This window comes from Euleptes europaea, chromosome 2 (assembly GCF_029931775.1).
Source record: "Euleptes europaea isolate rEulEur1 chromosome 2, rEulEur1.hap1, whole genome shotgun sequence".
In the NCBI taxonomy this organism is placed as follows: Eukaryota; Metazoa; Chordata; class Lepidosauria; order Squamata; family Sphaerodactylidae; genus Euleptes; species Euleptes europaea.
The window spans coordinates 20,820,207-20,844,219 of NC_079313.1; the positions used below are offsets into that span (position 1 = coordinate 20,820,207).

A 24,013-nucleotide genomic window follows, 5' to 3' on the forward strand; every position below is an offset into this window, starting at 1 on the left:
AGAAAGGGGTTGGGTTTGAGCTGAGTATTGTCCTGCAAAAGTATTGTCCTGTAAGTATCAAGATAATGTGCTAATGAGGGTATGGTATGTTAATATGGAACCATTGTATCCTGAAGTGATCTGTTAATGTGTGTAATCCAAAACTAATCTGTATGGCTATTGTTGAATGTTGTCTTTGTCTGGAGGTTTTTCAGGGCAGGAAGCCAAGCCTTATTCATTCTTAAACTCTCCTCTTTTCTGTTAAAGTTGTGCTGATGTTTGTGAATTTCAATGGCTTCTCTGTGCAATCTGACAAAATAGTTGGTAGAATTGTCCAGTCTTTCAGTGTCTTGGAATAAGACCCTGTGTCCTGTTTGTGTCAGTCCATGTTCAGCCACTGCTGATTTCTCAGGTTGGCCAAGTCTGCAGTATCTTTCATGTTCTTTTATCCTTGTTTGTATGCTGCGTTTTGTGGTCCCGATGTAAACTTCTCCACAGCTGCAAGGTATACGATATACTCCTGCAGAGGTGAGGGGGTCTCTTTTGTCTTTTGCTGATCGTAGCATTTGTTGTATTTTCTTGGTGGGTTTAAACACTGTTTGTAGGTTATGTTTTTTCAAAAGTTTCTCCATCCTATCAGTGACTCCTTTAATAAATGGCAAGAATACCTTTCCTATGGGAGACTGTTTTTCTTGAGTTTTCTGATTTTTGTTTGGTTCAATGGCCCTTCTGATTTCATTCTTGGAGTAGCCGTTTGCTAGCAGTGCGTGATTTAGATGGTTAGTTTCTTCCTTGAGAAACTGTGGTTCACAGATCCGTCTTGCACGGTCCATTAATGTTTTGATTATTCCTCTTTTCTGTCGGGGGTGGTGGTTGGAGTTTTTGTGTAAGTAGCGATCTGTGTGAGTTGGTTTCCGGTAGACCTTGTGACCTAACTGAAGGTTTGATTTACGGATGACAAGGGTATCAAGAAATGGGAGTTTACCCTCAATTTCCTTTTCCATGGTAAACTGAATGTTTGGATGGATATTATTAAGACCACATTGGAAAAACCACTTCTTACATCAAAGATTCAACTCACTTCATCAACAAAATCAGTCCGTTAAGACTCAATCCAAAGGATATATTAATCAGTTTTGATGTTGTATCCCTCTTTACCAAGGTTCCAGTAAAAGACACAATCTCATTGATTAACCAGATTTTTCCAGAAGATATAACAGCCTTATTTCACCATTGTTTGACAACAAGTTATTTCCTATGGGATCAAGAATTTTATGAACAGATTGATGGAGTAGCTATGGGAAGTCCACTCAGTCCAGTAATAGCAAACTTTTACATGGAATATTTTGAAAAGACAGCATTAGAATCAGCACCTTACAAACCTACAGTCTGGTTCAGGTTCGTAGATGATACATTTACCATTTGGAGCCATGGTGAAGAAAAATTAATGGACTTTCTAAACCATCTTAATAATATCCATCCAAACATTCAGTTTACCATGGAAAAGGAAATTGAGGGTAAACTCCCATTTCTTGATACCCTTGTCATCCGTAAATCAAACCTTCAGTTAGGTCACAAGGTCTACCGGAAACCAACTCACACAGATCGCTACTTACACAAAAACTCCAACCACCACCCCCGACAGAAAAGAGGAATAATCAAAACATTAATGGACCGTGCAAGACGGATCTGTGAACCACAGTTTCTCAAGGAAGAAACTAACCATCTAAATCACGCACTGCTAGCAAACGGCTACTCCAAGAATGAAATCAGAAGGGCCATTGAACCAAACAAAAATCAGAAAACTCAAGAAAAACAGTCTCCCATAGGAAAGGTATTCTTGCCATTTATTAAAGGAGTCACTGATAGGATGGAGAAACTTTTGAAAAAACATAACCTACAAACAGTGTTTAAACCCACCAAGAAAATACAACAAATGCTACGATCAGCAAAAGACAAAAGAGACCCCCTCACCTCTGCAGGAGTATATCGTATACCTTGCAGCTGTGGAGAAGTTTACATCGGGACCACAAAACGCAGCATACAAACAAGGATAAAAGAACATGAAAGATACTGCAGACTTGGCCAACCTGAGAAATCAGCAGTGGCTGAACATGGACTGACACAAACAGGACACAGGGTCTTATTCCAAGACACTGAAAGACTGGACAATTCTACCAACTATTTTGTCAGATTGCACAGAGAAGCCATTGAAATTCACAAACATCAGCACAACTTTAACAGAAAAGAGGAGAGTTTAAGAATGAATAAGGCTTGGCTTCCTGCCCTGAAAAACCTCCAGACAAAGACAACATTCAACAATAGCCATACAGATTAGTTTTGGATTACACACATTAACAGATCACTTCAGGATACAATGGTTCCATATTAACATACCATACCCTCATTAGCACATTATCTTGATACTTACAGGACAATACTTTTGCAGGACAATACTCAGCTCAAACCCAACCCCTTTCTGACTATATATTACTCTTTCTACACCCTTGACACTGAGAGACACTGTCCTTCAGTGTTACTACTCTGAAGATGCCTGCCACAGTTGCTGGCGAAACGTCAGGAAAGAAAATTCCAAGACCACGGTTACACAGCCCGGATAACCTACAAGAACCAATGAACTCTGACCGTGAAAGCCTTCGACAAATGTAAGCCAGTTTTTCAAACTGCTGGAAGAAAGTTCAGGAGCAATATGAAATCCTAGAGATGGGGGGACCAGGAAAAATGAAGAAATGGCCATGCAGTTCCCCCCACTTCAGACTTTCTTTAATTTTTCCCATATGGAAAATCTGAGATCTAGGGGATTACTAAAAATACTCTTGACATATCTTTTTTAGCATGAGTAAAATGCTTGAACATAAGGCTCTTAAATGAGTAATAGGAAGATTTTTTTTAACATTCAGCATTCAAGAACTAAAATTTCTGTGCATGTTGTCTATCCATTCAGTTTCAATCATGTATTTATTATTTTAAATACGATTCATTTTGTCCAAAAGCTAAAGATCCACCAGAACTGCAGGAGGGGGAAATATAATTTCTCCCCCCCCCCCAGCCCCTGCTTTGTTCCTCCCCCACCATTCCTGCCTCTCTCCAAAGAATATGTTTTCTTTCGTTTGCTACAAAATTTCTGCTTTCTATTTTTTTAATTTTTCTACCTCTCAGGTTACAAAAACTAAGATATGTGAGCCCAACTTTACTCAACAAATGGACCAGCTGCCTGTTGTTCTGGAGGACACTTTCATTTTTTTCTATGCAGGACTTATCCTTCACCTGCTTAGACTCAATGCTAGAGGCTGCATCCAAAGTGCTACAAACAAGCTGTGCTTATGAAACGGGAGTTTTCCAGCCTCCCCTTTCCTGCAGCCTACTGTGCCTCTCAAAATGCTATGCCCAAGAGATGGGACCAACAGGAAGAGGGCTGAATGTGATACAGAGATCTACAGTGGAAGGGGGAAATCATTGAAAATTATGCCCCCCTCCTACAGTTTCCAAGAATCTGTGTCCTTTACCTAGGTCTTGTGACGAGCCTCAGAAGAGGACCAAAAATGTCTGGATTAAGATGGAGCAAAGTCAGCTGACAAACTGGAAAAGGGCTGCCACTGAATTAGTTGCAAGCATTATTGAAACCAATAATTCACGCCAGGGGAGGGGGAAACTGGAGATTCAGTGTTGCTCGTTTTTAACCATTTTAGAACTATGAATTTCAGCTAGGCAAACCCATGTTTTGAGTCTCCACCTTTCATACCTGAACTCTTGTCCTTTAAGAAAAACAAGTACACAAATGTCTCACAGCCATACTTCTAGAGGGAAGCATGCAAAAATAAATAAATTAAAAGCTGGTTTCAGAAGGCAGTCGTGTTTGCCTGCAGTAGAAAAACTATATTCAAGTCCAGAAGCACTTTAGAGACCAACAAAACTTTCAGGGCATAAGCTTTCAAGAGTCAAAGCTCAAAGTTAGAACACTGTTGACTGACTTTACAGTTTTGCTACATTAATGCAACCATCTAAAAGGACATGTCTGTATATGTTAGTGTACTCTGGAGCAGTGGTTCCCAACCATTTTTTGACCAGGGACCACTAGGACTTTTTTGTTCGGTGCAGGGACCCCAAGGTTCAAAATAAAAATTCAGAGAATTTGAAAATAAACTTTAATCATAACTGTTAGTTAAACATTAAACTTAGAATAATATTTGAATATATATACATATTTATAATAGAGAACTTTTAATTGAAAATATTAATTTATTATGGGTTTAGAACTTTGTTTTGCGGACCTTAATTTAGTTCTCGCGGACCCCTGGTTGGGAACCAGTGCTCTGGAGGATGACAAGTATCTCCCAAAGGGTTAGCAGCTAAATCCACAGACAATGCTCCAGGCCAAAAGGAGTTATAGCATTGCCCCAAGGTCCTGTTTACTAATTTACACCTTAATTGCTTCCCAGCAAACTTGTATTTTGAGAACGGTGCTGCATTACATAAAGAAAAAGTTGCAGGATTCCAGTTTAATTTCCCAAATGGTAGAAATGTTATCGCCGATGCTCCAAGCCCTAACACCTCATTGCCTGCTTATTACATTTCTACGGAGTCAGACAAACCACTTAGAATACTAAAAGGGCAAGAGCAAGGATAGCTGGAACTGCTGTCCACACCATAGCAAGATTATTTTTTTTAATTGCGTATTGCTAACTTCACACCTTGCAACAGCAATTCACACTGCCTAGCTCCAACTAGCACTGCATTCACACTGCTCATGCTGAGGGGTGCACTAATCCGTCACATTCCAAGCAGCATTTTCTATGATCAAGTTGTGCAATAAATAGATTCATTTCTTCACTTTTACTTAAGTAAACACTAAACTGAAGCTGCTTAGGTGCAGGTAGAAGGGAACCAGGCGATTCAATGTGTTGATGTGAGCTAAGAATATAGATTTAGAGAAGCTCAAGTAAGACATCACTGTTCTGACTTTTTTTCAGAAGAAGAAAAAGACAACATATAATCCTTTATATAAAAGACAACAACACTGAGTACTACCTCCTTGCTTTAAAACTGAAATGTCAAACCCTAAAAGCTGCATCTAATGAGACAATGTAAACCTAAAAAAACCTTGCTAAATAATTTTCTTATTAATCTCCTTTCTGCTAAGGACAGAATATGAAGAGAATAAGGAATGACCTCCTGAAGTAAACGGCAGAACTCCATTCATATTTGTACAGCTGGATTGCTATTTTGTTAAATAGACCTTCACTAGAAGTATCCATAAAAGAGCCCAGTGGCGCAGAGTGGTAAGCTGCAGTACTGCAGTCTAAGCTCTGCTCACGACGTCAGTTCAATCTCAACGGAAGTCGGTTTCGGGTAGCCGGCTCAAGGTTGACTCAGCCTTCCATCCTTCCGAGGTCGGTCAAATGAGTACCCAACTTGCTGGGGGTAAAGTGAAGATGATTGGGGAAGGAACTGGCAAACCACCCCGTAAAACAAAAGTCTGCCTAGTAAATGTCGGGATGGGACGTCACCCCATGGGTCAGGAATGACCCAGTGCTTGCACAGGGGACCTTTACCTTTAGAAGTATCCATGCAATAAACTGGTTGCACTGTAGTATGACTTGCCAAGCATCTTAAAGACTCATGTAATATAGGCAATTATGATCACAAAGCCTGTCACAGATAATAAAAAATCTACAGCAACTATTAAAAATTTAAGTTTTAGGTGGATAGTAGTAGAACAACAACAAGAGCCAGCATAATGCAGTGGTTAGGAGCGGCGGACTCTAATCTGAAGAACCAGGTTCGATTCCCCACTCCTCCACGTGAAGCCTGCTGGGTGATCTTAGGCAGAGTCAGGCAATGGCAAACAACCTCTGAACTTCACTGGCCTTGAAAACCCTATCCTACGGGGTCGCCTGAACTCAGCTATGACTTGGAGGCACTGTATACACACACACACACACACACACACATAGTAGAAGAACCAAACTCAAGTCCAGTAGCATCTTAAAGACCAACAAAATTTTCCCAGGGTATAAGCTTTTGTGAATCAAAGCTCACTTCATCAGATATCTCACAAAGGGAGCTTTGACTTTCAAAAGTTTATATACCCCAGAAAAAACCGCTGGTCTTTAAGGTGCTACTAGACTTGAATTTTGTTCTTAAAAAAAAATAATGAAAATCTAGTCTCTGTAACTGAAGAAAACCTTGAACAGGCAGTATCTGCTAAGACACTAGAAAACAATAAGGTTTGGGATAAGAAAGGTGTTAAGTGGGATTTTTAGCAGCCAGGGAAAAGGAATATCTAATGCCCCGTGGCGCAGAGTGGTAAATTGCAGTACTGCAGTCCAAGCTCTGCTCACGACCTGAGGGCAATCCCAACCGAAGTTGGTTTCAGGTAGCCGGCTCAAGGTTGACTCAGCCTTCCATCCTTCCGAGGTCGGTCAAGTAAGTACCCAGCTTGCTGGGGGTAAAGGGAAGATGACTGGGGAAGGCACTGGCAAACCACCCCGTAAACCAAGTCTGCCTAGCAAACGTTGGGATGTGACGTCACCCCATGGGTCAGGAATGACCCGGTGCTTGCACAGGGGACTTTTACCTTTCTAATGCCCTTATCCTTCTGTACAGTTTCAGATTCCCCACACCCCAGCTTCCTGTACCCCAATGCTACGCTAACTCACTTCCTGCCACAATTCTGGTAATTACCTGCTCCAGAATATGTAACATACTACGATGAAAGGTTTTTAATTTCCAACGTTTCATCCAGTACCAGAGCTTGATACGTGCTACACTGCCAGTCCCCATACTCAAATTACTTGTAAATGACACTTAATGAAATGTCAAATATCAAGCAATACTAGAAGTGGAAGGGTGCTAAGCCCACGGAATTATTTAGTTTTCATGCATGAAAGAAGAATGGGGATGATCAGGACTGCAAAAGGTTACCCAATCAAGAACAAAAAGGGGCGGCAGGAAGAAGGGCCAGAAAGAACATTTCCCTTTAAAAGGAGAAAACAGAGAGTGAGAAAACATGCTAGCAGCCTATGACTTCTGGATTCATTAGCACATCAGCTCGTTTTTTAGGACCTCAGGCAAAAGAGTCACACATATGGTCACTGGCATAATCAGTGATCCCATCAGCCCTGTGGGCAGGGCAGGACATGGCAGCTAAGATTGGGTGGGATTCTATAACGGGGCTTTAAACTTTTTTAGTGCTTTTCATGAGTGTTGATGTAGTAAATCCACCCTGACCTTTCATGATAGGACGACTTAGCTAAATTGACAAACTAATGCATAATCTGGTTTACTTATTTCCCCGTATTGTAAAAATTCCATGCTTGACGTCACCAATCAAAACAGATCTTTAGCAAATTTGACATTACATATCATACTATTTTTCACTTGTAATAACATGTGATATAAACAGTCTACGCATTACACTAGAAATTGGCTAAGAGCCTGCCTGGTTTACTTTCTTTGCTTCAGATTCAACTCACTAAACTATTTATTTCTTTGACAAGGTGGCATTAATTTGGCATTAGGAATTCACCATGTAGCCTGTAGGCAGAGTTATCAACTACTAATGAGCTAAAATTAAGTATGAATTGGTGATAAAGGGCAATTATAAAAGTCATGATTTTCAAGAATGAGTTTTCTCCCTTCCAACTTTTCTTTATGTCAAAATAAGTCAACACATTCATGAAACCTTCTGTCTCTTCCCTACAATCTGTTGTCTCCATATGGATTCAGTCAAGATAAATGCCTTTTCTACAAGCACATAAAAGAAACACAGCAAATGCATGTTCTTCTCTAACAAAGGTACAAAGAACGACTGCATAGGAACTGCACATGTGCATACACACACACACCCTTTCACTTTAGCAAAGATACTCAAACATTTCCTTTTTAATATTTATTATTTAAAAAAATTAATTATGAAAGATACAAATGACAGCAAAAATGAACAAAAAATAAAGATAATACTGAGATTGCTACTACTATAAAATCAATCTGACATGCTTAAGACAAAATAACTAACTACTGTCATCTGTACAGTCATTGATAGGCCTAAGTTATAGGACTGTAGCTGTAGCACTTCCTGATCTTCCACCACCACTGCTCATCATGCCCTAAGATCTCACAGAATCATTAACCTAAGTCTTCATAGTTTCCTGTACTCAATAGCTGGGTCCTAGGAAAGCTGCGCTACCTGGTAGAGCCTTCTTTCAGTGCAAGGAGCCTTCTGACAGTGGAACACCTCCCACATTGAAGTAAGGCTCTTTGTGATGATGGTAGGCACCACTGTTAGAAAGAATGAGCACCACTCACTGAATGCCGCTCATACAGCATCACAGAACCCCATTCACAGGGTAGTCAACTGATATACAGCCAGCATTGTGCCATACTGGCCCCAATGAAACCCTACCATAGCCTCCCATAATCCACATATTAAATCTTTTAAGATATTTCAAAACTAGTATCCTGACTGCCCCCCGAGTCCTATTCTCATAAAAATCAACATGCTTTGTTCTCAAATCTCTCCTATGTATTCTTACCTAAAGGCATAAGCTTTAATTTTTTCACCAATTGAAGATTTAAATAGTCCAGTGGAGGGCTATTTTAATTGATGTTAGTAGCTTTGAATGGGGGGGGGCTTAGAGTTAAGCATAGGGGTCTTCATTTTTCATGCTATTTTACTACCAGTGTTTAACATAATAGACAATAAAAAACAGAAAATACTGAGGAAGATTTTTCCCTCCCAAAAAAAACAGGGAGCTTTCCTTACTAAACTGTAAGTTCTCTTAAGTTAATGTCCCAAAAAGGAAACTTTAACAGTGTGCTGGTGGTATGCAAATGTATTTAACTGTAATCAATCAGTGAAAAGGTAATCAACTACAAGTTATTTAATTAGTTAGCAGCCCTAATACTACACATCTTGTACCCTTAAACAGTAGTGACTGAATCTATTACCCAGATGAGGTTGAACCTTGGGGGAGAACATCCAAACCTACAGTAGCTTTATTTTCAAAAATGACCCAACATATTTTGAGCTTTACAGCTCCATTTCAAGGGTATATCTTAAACTTTGCCCTGAACTGGATAGCCCAGACTAGCCTGATCTCGTCAAATCTTGGAAGCTAAGCAGGGTTGGCCCTGGCTAGTACCTGGATGAGAGCCCTCCAAGGAATACCAGGGTTGTGACATTGAGGCAGGCAATGGCAAACCACCTCTGAACATCTCTTTCCTTGAAAACCCCACCAGGGGTTGCCATAAGTCAGATGTGACTTGACTTATGGCAACAAAAATCTTAAACTTTACAGGAGAGGGGAGGACAACTGTCAGATAGGCTCTCCACCGGCCCCGGGTAGAAACAAGATGGTTTCCCCCACGGACAAAATGGAGTCCGTTTGCACTCCGCCCCTCCCCGTTTGCACCTGGTCTCCTGCCCAAGATCTGCAGCTCAATGGAGACCCGCCCCGGTAATGGCTGATCTGATACCGGGTCCCGCAGAACAATACTGGGAGCCCGGGAAGATCAGCCACTTAACACACGCATTTAACTTTGAATACTTTTGCTCAAGTCTTTACCGTTAGCTTGCTTCGGTATTGTGTCTTTGTTTCCAATGTCCAATCAACCCCATTGTATCCACCCTATATATGTGTCAATATTCCCCCATACCTAGCCTTAAGTCTTTGCTAGCCTTAAGTCTTTGACCTGCTGTTCTTCTGAAATAAACTTTTAACTCGCTGCATCGTCTGGAGGAAAGTTATTGCCAGGAACACATCGACTTGCTGAGGTCTGACAACAACTTTACTTTAAATCACTTTAAAAACAGTTTGGTGGAGGGGGAAGTACAGGTTCAGCCTGCCCATGCTGTGCTTTTAAGTTACTCCTCCTTGAAGCTTAACAAGGATTCAACAGTAGACCCAATTCTTTGTATAGCTCTGCTGTCAAGTTTACACCAGGGGTGTCAAACTCATTTGTTACAAGGGCTGGATATGACATAAATGTCACTTGGTTGGGCCAGGCCATGGGTACCAGATAGATAGATAGTTAGTTTATTTGCGGCCCTTGACCAGATAAAACAAGATACATGGACTAAAATGGTCTTACCGACAAAGGTTTACAGTCCGAGTCTTAAGTCACTTAGCCAGGTACCAGAGATACAAACTTTATAGAAGACACAGGCAAAGCCAATTAATTATATTAATTTTCCTTTATTTTTTACTTACAATACAAACATGCTTAAAACAATAACACTTTTACAATATTCTTTTATTTAACAGTGTTTGATAATTGACACTTCGGGAACGGGGCTGCCCCGGCTGGTGAGTGTGCTGGCCAGCCCAGATCGGGTCGGGGTGTGTGTGGCTGTATTGACTGGCTCACAGGCCGGATAAGAACCCTCAAGGGGCTGGATCCGGCCCCCAGGCCTTATGTTTGACACCCCGGTCTACACTGTTCCTTAGGCAGGGTGCATCCAATGGTATCTTGTGTAGCATCCACTCTGAACTAAGCAGATCTTGGCATATCCATTATCTGAGCAGGAATGGCTGGGAGCCTGAAAGGATGGGACACAATTTCAAGTGGTGCAAACAGGTAACAGATTTTCAACCTGGGCAACTACAACTAAAATTATTTGATTAGTTGGCTGCTAGGAATTCTAAAAACTTTTGATTTTTCCAGAAGCTTTCTGTTAACAAAAATTATCACTGATAAGTAACTTGGCTGCCCTTTTTTAAAAAACACTCAAGTCAATCAAGCTAGGTATATGCACAATTTGACAATTATAATTTAGTGGGATGAGATTTTTTTCTGATCAAAGAACTACGAAATAGTACTTGATGGGGACATTCTAGTATTCTGCCAAAAAGATCTTAAGCAGCAAAGTTTTGTTATGAAATAATGAACAAAATATAAGAAGTCACCTTGTTAACTAAAGGGACACATTCCCTGCCATTGGCAATTTAAAGCCTGCAGCCAAACAAGTTGTTGACTAGTGTGAGGACGGCGGCCCTTATCCTGGGGTTCCTCCCTAGTTGCGGGTCCCTTGGTCTGCCCGGGAGGAGCTTCCTCGGCCTCAGACCATTCAGCAGGAGAGTCTGAGCTGTCCTCGCCTGCTGTGTCAGCCAGCGTGTCAGCCTGCAGCGCTTACTCCAGCCACTGCTGCTCCTTCGCCTCGGCTTCCAACTTCCTCCTCGGCCTCCGCTCTCTCCCCCCTTTTCTACCCGTCCGCCCCCCTCACCCCGCCCCTCCGACCTTATAAGTAGGCGTGCCTCCTTCGGGCTCCGCCTTTCCCGTCCCTGGTGGCAGTGTGGGCCGCGCCCCAAGGAGGTTGTCCTGCTGGGCTCGCCCGCCGCCTGTCGGCCCCGGTTGAGCCCGGCCTCCCTGCTGGGACGCCCCCTTGCTCGCCGGTCCTGTGGCCGTCCCCTCGCCCAGTCTCTGCTTGCCGCTTGCCTGGGGCAGAGGCTGCCGCGGACTGGGATCCCTGGCATGGCCGCACTCCCCTGCCCACGCACCCCCGTGCCCCGATCCATCCTCGCGGCCACGCCCCTCAGCTGCGGCGGTGGGCAGCGCTGGATCGCCTTGCCCGCCCACGGCCCCCCGTCTGTGGCCGCACGCCGAGGCGTCCGCTTCCTGGCCCCGAGCTGCCACCATGTGCCTGGGGCGTTGGCCTGGTCCAGGGTCCCACGGGGCTCTCCTCGTTGCGCCGCCGTCCCTGCTGGCCAGGAGGTAAGCGGGGCGGCGGGAGTCTCCTCGGGGTTTTCCCGGCGTAGTCCTGGGATGGGACTTGAGGGCGACCCAGGACAACTAGTTTCAGTCAATCTGAAATTTGGCCTCTCACACAGCTTCCCAGCTCTCATAGCCTCCTTAAGGTTGCCAAGTCAAAAGGATGCATTTGACTGTAAAAGCCACATCTTGCACAGTTCCTTCCTCACAGCCTAGAAGGGAAGAGGGAACCCCAATATGAACACTACACAGAAGCACGTTGCACCATTTTGCTTGGTGGGCAGGACAGATTCTCTGACTGAGAAAACAAGGCAAGCCCCTGAGGCACTAGCAATGCTGTGGGGGCTCAGTTTGCTCCTAGTGTGCCTCGCCCAGTGCAAACCTCATATTCCCTCCCCACTCCCTTCTACTGCCAGCATACCAACCTTCTCACAGTTAAGATGATGTTAGATTTTGGCACAGAGCCAAATAGAGGGATAACAACTCTGGACTTTGTTGATTTCAATTAGGGAACTTTGCTAAAATGAGAGGACTAATCAGAACAAAGTTAATGAGGAAAATTAGAAGAGTCAAATCCTTCCAGCATGCATAGAAACTACCGTATATACTCGTGTATAAGCCGAGTTTTTCAGCCCAAAAAAAGGGCTGAAAAAACCAAACTCGGCTTATACACGGGTCAATACGGTGGGAGGGGGGAGGGGGGAGGAGGGAAGGAGGGAAGAGGAACTTACCGCCGCCACCGCTGGCCCGCATGACTTCTGGGCGGCCTGGAAGCGGCCAGCGGGGCCTGCCTGCGCGCAGCCTGGGCCCCGCCGCCGCCGCCGGCCGGCGCGCTCTCTGGGCGCCTGGAAGCGGCCAGCGGGGCCTGCCTGCGCGCAGCCTGGGCCCCGCCGCCGCCCCCGCCGCCGGCCGGCGCGCTCTCTGGGCGCCTGGAAGCGGCCAGCGGGGCCTGCCTGCGCGCAGGCTGGGCCCCGCCGCCGCCTCCGCCGCCGGCCGGCGCGCTCTCTGGGCGCCTGGAAGTGGCCAGTGGGGAAGTGGCCAGCGCCTGGAAGTGGCCAGCCGCCGCCACCGGCTCCAGCGCTGGAAGGGCTCCGCTGCCGCCTCCAGCTGATCAGCGGGCCTCCTCCTCCCACCTCTCCTGGTAAGTTGGGGGTTCAGGGGCTCTTCCCCCTCCCCCCCCCAGGGTGGCGCTGGGGTCGGGGTGGGTCTGGAGGGCCCGGGAGGAGGTGGCACTGGGGTTGGTCTGGAGGGCCCGGGAGGCCGGGCGGGAGGGCGACCCGTTGTATAAGCCGACCCTCGGCTTATACGCGGGTGCCTAATTTTTCCCCATTTTTGGGGTGAAATTAGGCACCTCGGCTTATATGCGGGTCGGCTTATACACGAGTATATACGGTATTCAGAACTATACTAACTCTGGCCCAGATAGAATGCATACCTCAAATCAGGAAAGGCACCACCAAGGCATAAAAGGCAAAAATGCTCATTTTTAAAAGTGGAAAGTTCACCTAAAGGGGTAAACAAGGAGGAGGACAGGTTCTAGGAGAACAAAAATAAGTTGATAATGAGCAAAAGATAATGAGGTGAGCAAAAGATTTTGAGGAGTAGATGGCCAAACAATAACATTTCTTCAAATATATGGCACAGAAATAAAAGGATTGCTTGAGGAAGATGACATGGCAGAGAAACTGGAATTAACTTCTTGCATCTGATTTCACTGTAGGAACTGTGGGGCACATACCCACGCTGGGTATAAATGGACAGCTCTTGCAATGGAAGGAAGGCAGTGGAGTCCCACAAACAGCAGGACTGTTGCTGTTCAGTTTATTCATAAAGGAATTGGAGTTGAGCAGTACAGTAGACAAGTTTGCAGATGATACCAAATTATTCAGGATGGTGAAAACCAAGGTGCATTGTTAATTAATTTATTTATATTTGTAGCCCACCCTCCCCGGCCATAACCAGGCTCAGGGAGGGTACAGGAAGAGCTACAGGAGGATATGCCTGACCTGGACGGTCTAGGCTTGCCTGATCTCATCAGATCTCGGAAGCTAAGTAGGGTCAGCCCTGGTTAACACTTGGATGGGAGACCACCAAGGAAATCCAGGGCTGCTATGCAGAGGCAGGGAATGGCAAACCACTTCTGAATGTCTCTTGCCTTGAAAACCCTACCGAATGACCCAAGTCGGCTGCAACTTGACAACCCTTTCCACTACCACACAGTAGGAAATCTCTAAACTGGGTGAGTGGGCCACAATGTGGCAAGTTCAACATGATTGTAAGGTGATGGCTACTGGAACAAAAAAAAATCCTGATTTTAAATATATGCTGAATTGGCTGAGATTGAAAGATCTTGGCTTTGTAATGGAAAGCTCAACAAAAATATTGACCCAGTATATGGCAGCAGTGAAAAAGCCGAATTCCATGCTAGGAACTGTTAGGGAAAAGCATTACAACTATAATAGCCAATACTGTAATGCATATAGAGCTATGATGATGCCTCCTTTGGGAAACTGTATGCAGTTCTGGTCACTGTATCTCAAAAAAGATACTGAACTGCTAGAAAAGTACAAAAGAGGGCAACCAAGATGATTATGGGGTTGGAGCACCTGGAGAGTCTGGGACTTTTCAGTACAGAAAAAAGACAGCCAAAGGAAGACTAGATAGACATTTATAAAATTATGGATGGGGCAGAAACATTTTGTCTGTTTTAAACCTATAACCCATCAGCTTCTTTGGGTGCTCCTGAGTTATAGTATTATGCGGCATTATGTGAAAGGGAGAAAAAGTTCCCAGTCCACTTTTTCTGTCCCATTTACCAAAAAAATTAAACATTACATGAATATACAGTCTCATACTACATAATTTAAAACTAATCCTTATTTCATGATGAATAAACTTTGGATTATAATGTATCTTAAACAGAAAACTATTTAAACCATCTTTGACAAAATACTGACTGTAGATTGTGTAGTTCAGTTCCTGAATATTCCCTGCCACCACACCAGCTCTGAAAGTCAAACGTCAGAGGCTACACTATCACAACCATAATAAAATATAGACAGTCAACACTAGATATAGGGTAGGGCTTAATTGGTTTTGGGGGGGGGGTTAAATCTGTCTATACAAGGGGATTTTTATGCTAGCTGTTGTGTCCTCTTATCTATAAGACCTTTCCCCTAAACTCTGAAGTATAGGGATCTGTAGTTACTCACTGGTGAATGAAATGCAGTCTAATCCCTTTCATCTACTTTTACCTATTTCTACTTTATATATTCTAAGGTTAAATCATAGGCTTAAAATAATGCCAAAATTAAGACCAGGAATGGTCAAGGAGATTAGGATCAAATAAAATATCAATTATTTAATTCTAGATGAGGTCGTCAACTTGCCTCACGAAGACTTGGCTGGATGTTGCTAAGGGGGTGCTAATAAATAATACAAAGACTCAATTCAGTGATACAGCAAAGTAGGAATAGGGGCCAAGCAGGCAGAATCATCATTATCAGCAACAACTCTCCCCCCTTTGTCAGCATAAGAACTTCAGAAGAGCCCTGCTGCATGACAGTAGCAGTCCATCTAGACCAGTGGTTCCCAACCTTTTTCGAGTCGCGACCCCCTTTTACAATTGCCAAGTAACCTGCGACCCCCGCCACATTTGTCATCCTCAACATTTAGTCTGTTTCTTGCCAAGAGGTCATAGAATCAGCATTGCTGACAGATGGCCATCTAGCCTCTGCTTTAAAACCTCCAGCAGTTTTTATTTATCGCATGAGCGTGTATGTACAGACTCAGTATATACATTTCTCCTGCGTGTATAAAAATACACCACACACACATTCCCAGCCAGCGCCAGCCAGCTGCCTACCCAGACAGTGGGCGGGGACTGTCGCGAGGAGGGCTCGGCCAGGCGCGCGCTTCTGGCGGGTTCGTGCCCGCGCGCCGCCGCGATTGCTGCTGCCACCGCCGTTTCAGTCATGGTGGGGTTTTTCCCCTCCTCCTCTGCCGCCGCCTCCTCCTCCTCTGTCTCTGCAGTGAGGTCACGGGTGGGCGGTGCGTCAGCGGCGGCTTGTGCTTGGTCCAGCGCCGGGGACAGCCGGAGCGCCCGACTGGGGGGGGGGTGCATGGTAGGTGGGGGGGGGACGGACATTTCACGTAGACAACTCACAAAACGGGAGCGGGGAGAGGCAGGCGAAAATAACGTGGCGACCCCCCAGAAAACACTTCGCGACCCCCTTGGGGGTCGCGACCCACAGGTTGGGAACCACTGATCTAGACCAACATCCTGTTGGATGCAGCCAACCAGTTGCCCTGGAAGGTCAAAGAACAGCACACAGAGGCCAAGGCCTTCCTCCCACTGTTGCCTCCTAGCACTTGGTTTTAGAGGTTTGTGTGTGTGTTACATGCCATCAAGATGCTTCCAACTCATGGTGACTATGAATCAATGACCTGCAAAACATCCTATCGCTAACAGCCTATCTTGCAAACTGAGGGCCATGGCTTCCTTTATAGAGTCAATACATTTCATGCTGGGTCTTCCTCTTTTTCTGCTGCCTTCAACTTTTCCTATTATGATTGTCTTTTCCAGTGACTCTTGTCTTCTCAAAATGTGACCAAAGTACAATAGTCTCAGTTTAGTCATTTTGGCTTCTAGGGACAGTTGAGGCTTGATTTGATCTAGAACCCACTTGTCTTTTTGGCTGTCCACGGTATCTGTAACACTCCTACAACACCACATTTCAAAGGAATCTACTTTCTTCCCGTTAGCTTTCTTCATTGCCAAGCTTTCACACCCATATATAGTAATAGGGAATACTATGGAATGAATTAATTTGATCTTGGTTGCCAGTGACACATCCTTACACTTAAGAAGCTTTTCTAGCTCCTTCATGGCCACCCATTCCAGGTTTACTGAATATGGAGTATCAGGTGCTGTCTGATTTCTAAACTTGACAATACTGTCGCTCAGAAAAGGGGGTCACAAGTTGAAGGCTAGCAAGTGGTTTGGATCAGTGCAGGATCTGTCTGGGGGAATCAGGAACTGGTAAAGCAGACAAGGTCCTGGACAGCTAAAGACTATTTGGCAGTGCAGCTCTCTAAGCAGAAGCTGATCTGCAAGAATGTTGAACCAGCAGAGGTCAAACTGTTAACTGGGGAGTCTTACACCAGAGGTGCCACTAGCCCGTTGCCTGAATGAGGGCATGCCACACCAATGATGGCTCAGGGCAGTTCCTGATGGATACACAGATTTTCAGATTATGACACTATATTCTTGATGGAAACTAAAGACCAAACTAGGTATTGCCTTCCTTAGAACCAAGGCTAAACTCACTCAAATGGCCTCACAGCCTTGATTTTGTTGAGTTCCAGGCTACCCCCCTGGAATAATATAAATGTTCATGCAGAGGCCACTTCATGCAGAGGCCACCTGTGTAGATTATGGTGTCAATGGTCCATATAAATTATTCTGATTTCTATCTGAACACCACCATATGTGAGGCAAGAGCAAATTCAAAACAAGGAAACCACTGTCACATCTCTGGGATGTCTTGCCCCATTTCTTGCATTAGTCGCCAAGCCTGCTCAATGGTGAACCAGGAGGGGCCATGGCTCAGTGGCAGAGCATGTACTTGGCATACAGACGGTCCCAGGTTCAATCCCCGGCATCTCCACTTAAAGGGACTAGGCAAGGAGGTGATGTGAAAGACCTGAGACCCTGGAGAGCTGCTGCGGGTCTGAGTAGTCAATACTGACTTTGATGGACCCAAGGGTCTGATTCAGTAGAAGGCAGCTTCATGTGAAAGCCCGAGACCTTGGAAGGTTGAAGCTGTTACTATAACAGTCAGCACTGACCCCATGAATTCTACTCATCTCCCATGTGTCAGTGATAATTTAAAAATGGTAAGAACCAAAATAGATTGTACAGATGTCCCCAAACTGGGACAGCAGGAAACAACATAGCAAATGAGGTTTCATGTGAGTGTAATCAAGGCATATTGAGGCAACAAACATTCCTGACATTGAATCTACACTGATGGGGTCTGTACTGGTGGTGACTGACCAGAAAAGAGCTCTTGAGGTCATGGTGGAGAGTTCGATGAAAATGTAGACACAGCACATGGCAGCAACAAAAAGGTATATTCTATGCTAGCGATTTTTAAGACAGAGATTGAAAACAAAACAAAAAAATTCAGCATCAAAATCCCCTTTGCCATACAGATCTATGGCACAGCTGTGGAACACTGTGCACCCTTTTGGTCACCATAGCTCAAAGGATTTGACTGGTCCTGAAGATGTGCTCAAAATTGCAAGCAAATCTATCAAGAGGTTGATGAGATCAGATAAAGCCTAAGGAATCTGGGGCTTTTTATATTAGAGCAAAGATGGCTTCAGGGTGAATGCGATGAGAAATTCCTAAAATTATGCATACAGTGAAGAAAATAGATAATTTTTTTCTCCTAGCATAATACTAGAACTCATGGGAACCCAGTTAAATTGACTGGCAATAGAAGCAGGATAGACAAAGGCTGTTACCGCACTAGGTATACCCAGTGATGTATTAAGAGTTTGAAAATGTTATTAAAAATACTGTTATAAAAAATACTGTTCGCACTTTCTATGTATTCCCACCGATGTATTAAGGGTTTGAAAACGTTATAAAAAATACTGTTCGTACTTTGTTTGTCCCCTTTAGCTGTGAAGACGTCTTCCAACCATTTATAAGCCGTGGTATCCAAAAACCCTTTTAAAGCGATGTTTTTTATAACATTTTCAAACTCTTAATACATTGCTGGGAATACAAAGTGCAGTAACCCCCATCGCTTTAAAAGGGTTTTTGGATGCCACGGCAAAAAAAATGTTTGGAAGACGTCTTCACAGCTAAAGGGGCCAAACAAAGTGCGAACAGTATTTTTTATAACGTTTTCAAACTCTTAATACATCACTGGGAATACCTAGTGCGGTAACAGCCAAAGACTGGTTAACTTGTGGAAATCGCTGCGACACAGTGTAGTGATCCCCACTGGTTTAGTTGGCTTTAAGGAGGAATTAGACAAATTCATGAAGGACAGGCCCATCAATGGCTATTTGCCCTAATGAACTAAACACAACCTCAGGGCTATTAGCTTTGATGACTTACAGAGCAATCCTAAGGGGGGGGGTTGTTAAGAAGTGCCCGGGGCCAGTGCTGCCGCACCACCTCCTGAGCGGCTTGCAACAGTGCAGAAGGTAAAATAAAATAAATCCCCACCCCCAAGCCCTGTGAAACTGCTCCACAGAATTTCATGGGACTACGCCATGATTTTTGCAGGTGCAAGTTCGCACCAGCAAAAGGGCATGTTCCTGGGGCAAAAGGCCTTAGAGAGCTGACTAGTCAGCCCCGCCCCCAGGAAGAGACCCTTTGGTGCCAGCGCAAGCCCTTGCAGTAGAGATATGCGGCCACTGCATTGCTCCCCAGTGCTGGCGTAAGTGGACCTGTGCTGGCGTTAGTGTAAGTTTAGCTGGCACAAGTGGCACTAATGCCAGCACAGGGGTCACTCCGTCTCCTAAGGGCATTCGGCTCCCTTCTTGTGGATTGCTCTGTAAATGGAAGGTTCAGAGGCAGTGACCCTCTGAATACCAGTGCTGGGGGAAGCATTACCCCTGGAGGCTTTGGACTCCATGCCTGGCTTGTAGGACATCTGGGGGCATCTAACTGGCCACTATGGGAAACAGAATGCTGGACTAGATGCTCCGTCCCATGACAACAGAAATAAGCAAAATAGGAATGGTGTTAATGAAGCAAAAGGTGTGTAAAAGCAGCAGAAATCAGTTTTCCATGGAACAGCATTTGGACCACTGTTGCACAGCAATCTGAGTACTATGTACAGGAAAATTATTAACAGGCTTTATGAACAATGTTTTGTGTTTGATGCACTTTTAGAGACGTATCAAATACTGATATTTAAGTTCTTTTCTTTGTGAAGGCCTTTTGGTGTAAATTCAGTTTTTAAATTTTGGACAGACATATCAAAAAAGACCTAACAGGGGCCTCCTATAATGTGCTTTATTATAACCCACTGTAATAATTCACTGATTTCCCCCTTCCAAACCAGAAAACAGAAAATGTCATTTTCTTCAACAACTGATGATAAACATATGAGAAGGATGTCAGAGCTGGGCCTTCAAGTAAGATTCTGAAACTTTATATTAAAGTTTACAGATTAATGCAGATGATGCCAAAATAAGTTATTCTAATTAACAAACCATTGTACCCAAAAATGTCTAAAACAGGGATCAACAACTGGCAACTACGGAATCAAACCTCCCAATACCCCCCTCCCCAAAAAACTGGCAGCCTTGAAACGTAAAAAGAACTTGGCAGCAATCATTCATGCACCAACCCACCACCTTTCCTTCAGGAAAACTAGGGCACTGGAAGAATGCATCCTGATTTACAATCTACTACATGTAGCTTTTTCTTTGGACAGCAGCATTACTATGAATAAGGTAAATATTTTCAGTTCTGAATTCTATTCCTCGTTCCCATTTCTAATCACTTCCTTTCTGGAGGAAGTTATGCCAAAAGTATAGAGGCAACTTGCTCAGTGAGTTGTAAAAAAATACACACACACACACACAAAACGATTCCAGGCTGCTGAGTGCAGAGAACTGACAGTGGTGCTGAAAACTACTGCCATGTTTAGCAAAATTCAGCTGGGTCTCTAGACTGACTGAAAGATCATCTCAAAAACAGAAGAAGAAGAAAAAACACCCGTCTTACAGCCCTTGAATCAGTTTTACCTATGCATGCTGTAAACTGAGAACACAAACCATGAAGTTGCCTAAGAATAATTACAATTTGTGAAATGTACCAATTGCTTCCATAGGCATTTGCTACAATACATGTTGACATCAAAGCATCAGTACTATTCCTTAATAAAAGGCAGCTCTTACAGCATTTCTGTTCCCCACTTTCCAATGGCAGCAAAAAAATTCAAGCTGCTACTTAGATTAGACATACATTTGACCATAGTGCTCCTCCAGAGAAAACTAAATGAAAATCCCTGAAATACCGTAGTAAATAAAACTGGAAAACACAAAATCTGCTTTCACTAAAATTCAAGTACTGCACAGCAAACTCTCAAACTTTGTGTTTCCAATACTCATCAGGTATTTTCTGGAGTTCTTTTTTGGTCCTAAGGAAACACAACACAAAGCCAAAGAAGGGGAAAAACACATCACTAAACAGGGAGAACTGACCTGAATATATGTGAACATGTTTAGAATGAGTCAGATCACCTGATTTTAAAACCCACTAACAGAAATTTTAATTTTAGACATAGTTTTTAAGACATCTGGAGATGACAAAATAGGTATCCATAAAGATAATTCAGTGGGTAGCCATGTTAGTCTGTCTGCAGTAGTAGAAAAGGGCAAGAGTCCAGTAGCACCTTAACGTCTTTAAGGTGCTACTGGACTCTTGCCCTTTTCTACTAGGTATCCATAGTTAAGTATGGTTTCTATCATTTCTCTTACTTAAAACGGGCAATTTTTTCCCCAAATGCACACATAAAAATCACTCCCCTCAGCAACTATTTCTGTTATATGGGCTTACTAGGACAGTACAGGTATAAGCAGCAAGGGCATTGCAAAAGGAAATATCTATGGAGCAACAGGAACCATCTGATCATAGAAAGTGTCCAAGCTGGTTAAAAAATGCTGCAGGCAGAACAACCATTGAGGGTGACTCCCAAATGATAGGAACAAATGACAGTTCTGATTCACAAGAACAGGGGATATTGAGAATCTTCAAGATGCGCATATAAGCTACGACCTGGAGGAGAGAAAAACTTGCCACAATATTCCATGAAAAATGGAAGAGTAATGTTAGCAGAAGCCTCAAAGGGATACAGCAGAGCAAACATTCAAGACTGCAACAGCAAGTGGGGACAGAAGGAAGATTACGCTATTAATGAAAGCCCTACAAATTACAGAAAAACTACATTAATCAAACCCAGAGAAAGACCCAGGGGGAAACTGTGGATACTCAAACCACAGAGTAGACAAGCTCTCTCTCTGTCTCTGGGATTGTAAAATCCCCATACCAGCAAGGACATCTCATTTCAAAATCCTCAAAAACTGCCTAAGCACAGTGGCTGAGAAGTATGTGGGGTAGAGAATAGGAAAACAAAATTCTGGGGACCCTTGGAGACAGGAAAATCACATTATTTGTTTTCCTATGATGTTTGGGATTGATCTAGACAGTGTGTGTGGTGAGTGGGGGAGATGATGGATTCTTTGTCTGGGTGCCCACTGTGACTCTCAGCAGCCCTGCCTTCAGAAGAGGCAGCAAAGTACTGGAATACTGAAACCAGACCCCTGATTAAGACTGTGGGCAGCAATGTACAATTAATCCAGAAAATCCAAGTGTCAGAACAAGAGTGCATGAGTAATCCAGGGATGGTATGCCACCTAGCTTCCTTCCCCGGTGCCTGACAGATAATCTTTAAGGTGGTATTTGTTCGGAGCCCGCTGGTAACAATGGTATTCCAATCGAAGGACCTTGAATCTATTAAACACACACACATTCTCTGTCCAGGAGAAAAGACCTAGCTTGAGCCTACAACAAAGGAAGAGGAAGAGCTTGGCTCAGGGAAGGGCAGGGGCTTCTGGACAAGCACACCCACTGCACCCCAGATTGCACTTCCCCCCCCCCAAAGCAGAGCAACCAGGGCTGTGTGTGCTGGGGTGGTGGTGGTGGGCTTTTAGGAAATCTGGTGGCAGTTAAGACAAGACAAAAATGGGGACAGGTGAACAGGGTTAAAAAAAAACCCTGCTACATCGCTCCAATTTAGCATTGCAAACTTGGAGGAATGCAGGCGAAGGGGACACGAAGAATAACAACAACAACACCGAGAGATGGGAGGGACCCCAGCGGATCCCAACCAGGTGACAGGAGAATGCGGCGCCCAGACAGGTGCTGGCGGGAGGAGCAGAGCCAACCGAGGCAGGGTCCACGATCATCATCCCCCCCCCGACCCTCCTACCTGCCCCAGAGGCTGAACCCCAGAAGGAGAGAAAGGGGGGGGGTTTAAAAAGAAGAGCTGGTTTTTATATGCCGACTTTCTCTGCTACTTAAGGGAGAATCAGACCGGCTTACAATCCCCTTCCCTTCTTCTCCCCACAACAACAGGCACCCTGTGAGGTGGGTGGGGCTGAGAGAGCTGCGACTTGCCCAAGTCGCCCAGCTGGGGGGCAGGAGCGGGGAAACAAATCCAGCTCACCAGATTAGAACCGGTCGCGTTGGTGGAGGGGCGGGGAATCGAACCCGGTTCTCCAGATCAGAGCCCACCGCTCCAAACCACCACGCCACGCTGGCCCCCCAATTTATCTTTTCCCCCCCCCCGCAAAAAAAAAAAACCGCCCACCTCCTTCCTCTCGGCTTCCCCTCCCGACACTGGAGCATCCCCTCAAACGACAGTCGCCTCACCTCCACCACACCCCTCGCCCCTCTCGGTCCAAGAGGTCCCCCCTCACAAAGCCCATATGTCAATATATATCAGATGTGTCAATATATCAAATTAATAACAAAATTAAAATTAATTTGTAATAAATTTAATGTTTAAAATTATTTTTTTAAAAAAGCTCACCCACCCCTTACCCCCCGTGTCGGTTATTCCCCCCCCCCAGTTCACCTCATACTGGATGTACTGCTTCCGCCACTCGGGGGTGATGTGCGCGGAGAGGTGCTCGGCGAACTTCATCGCGCCGCCGCCGCCTCGCCGGCCAGCCCTCGCCGGCCTCCTCGCCCGTCCCCTTCACTCGGCCGCCCCGGAGCCGGCTCGGCGGAGGCGGGACCCGGCGGAGGTGCCTCCTGGCGGCGCTTCTGCGGGGGGGAGCAGACCGGCCGGGGGGGTCGTCGCCGCCGCCCCCACCGCACATGGGCCCCCTCGCCTCGCCTGCCCTCCTTCCACGCAGGGCCCTCCTCGCCGCCGCCCCACCTCAGGGGCTCCTCGCCGCCTCCGCCGCCCGCTGCGGCCCCGCCGCTTCTCCCGGTGCGCCTGCAGCTGCGGCAGCTCCCGCCGCCATTTTTTCCCCTCCTCTCCTCCTTCCCCCCCCCCACTTCCCATACCAGCCGGGCTCGACGTCATCGCCATGGTAACCGCCTCCCTCCAGAAGGAGACGTAAAGGAAAGAGGGGAGGGGGGGGAGAGGAGAGCGCGAGAGAACCTTGCGATTGGCCACGCCCATCCTCCTCCCCCCCCCCGCACGCACACCCCCTCTTCTGGAATGAATGAAAAACCTTTAATGGCATAAGCGATATTACA

The 24,013-nt window shown here is 45.1% G+C and overlaps 1 protein-coding gene across 1 annotated transcript in view; it reads right to left on the reverse strand.

Annotated features, from left to right (window-relative positions):
- Window positions 1–23,455, reverse strand: part of XPR1 (xenotropic and polytropic retrovirus receptor 1) — a 159,405-nt gene extending 135,950 nt beyond the window's left edge. Inside the window, exon 1 of the mRNA XM_056844010.1 lies at window positions 23,382–23,455. Within this exon, the coding sequence (XP_056699988.1) occupies window positions 23,382–23,450 (69 nt within the window). The 5' untranslated portion in view covers window positions 23,451–23,455. The remainder of the gene's footprint in view (window positions 1–23,381) is intronic.
- Window positions 23,456–24,013: the final 558 nt, after the last annotated feature.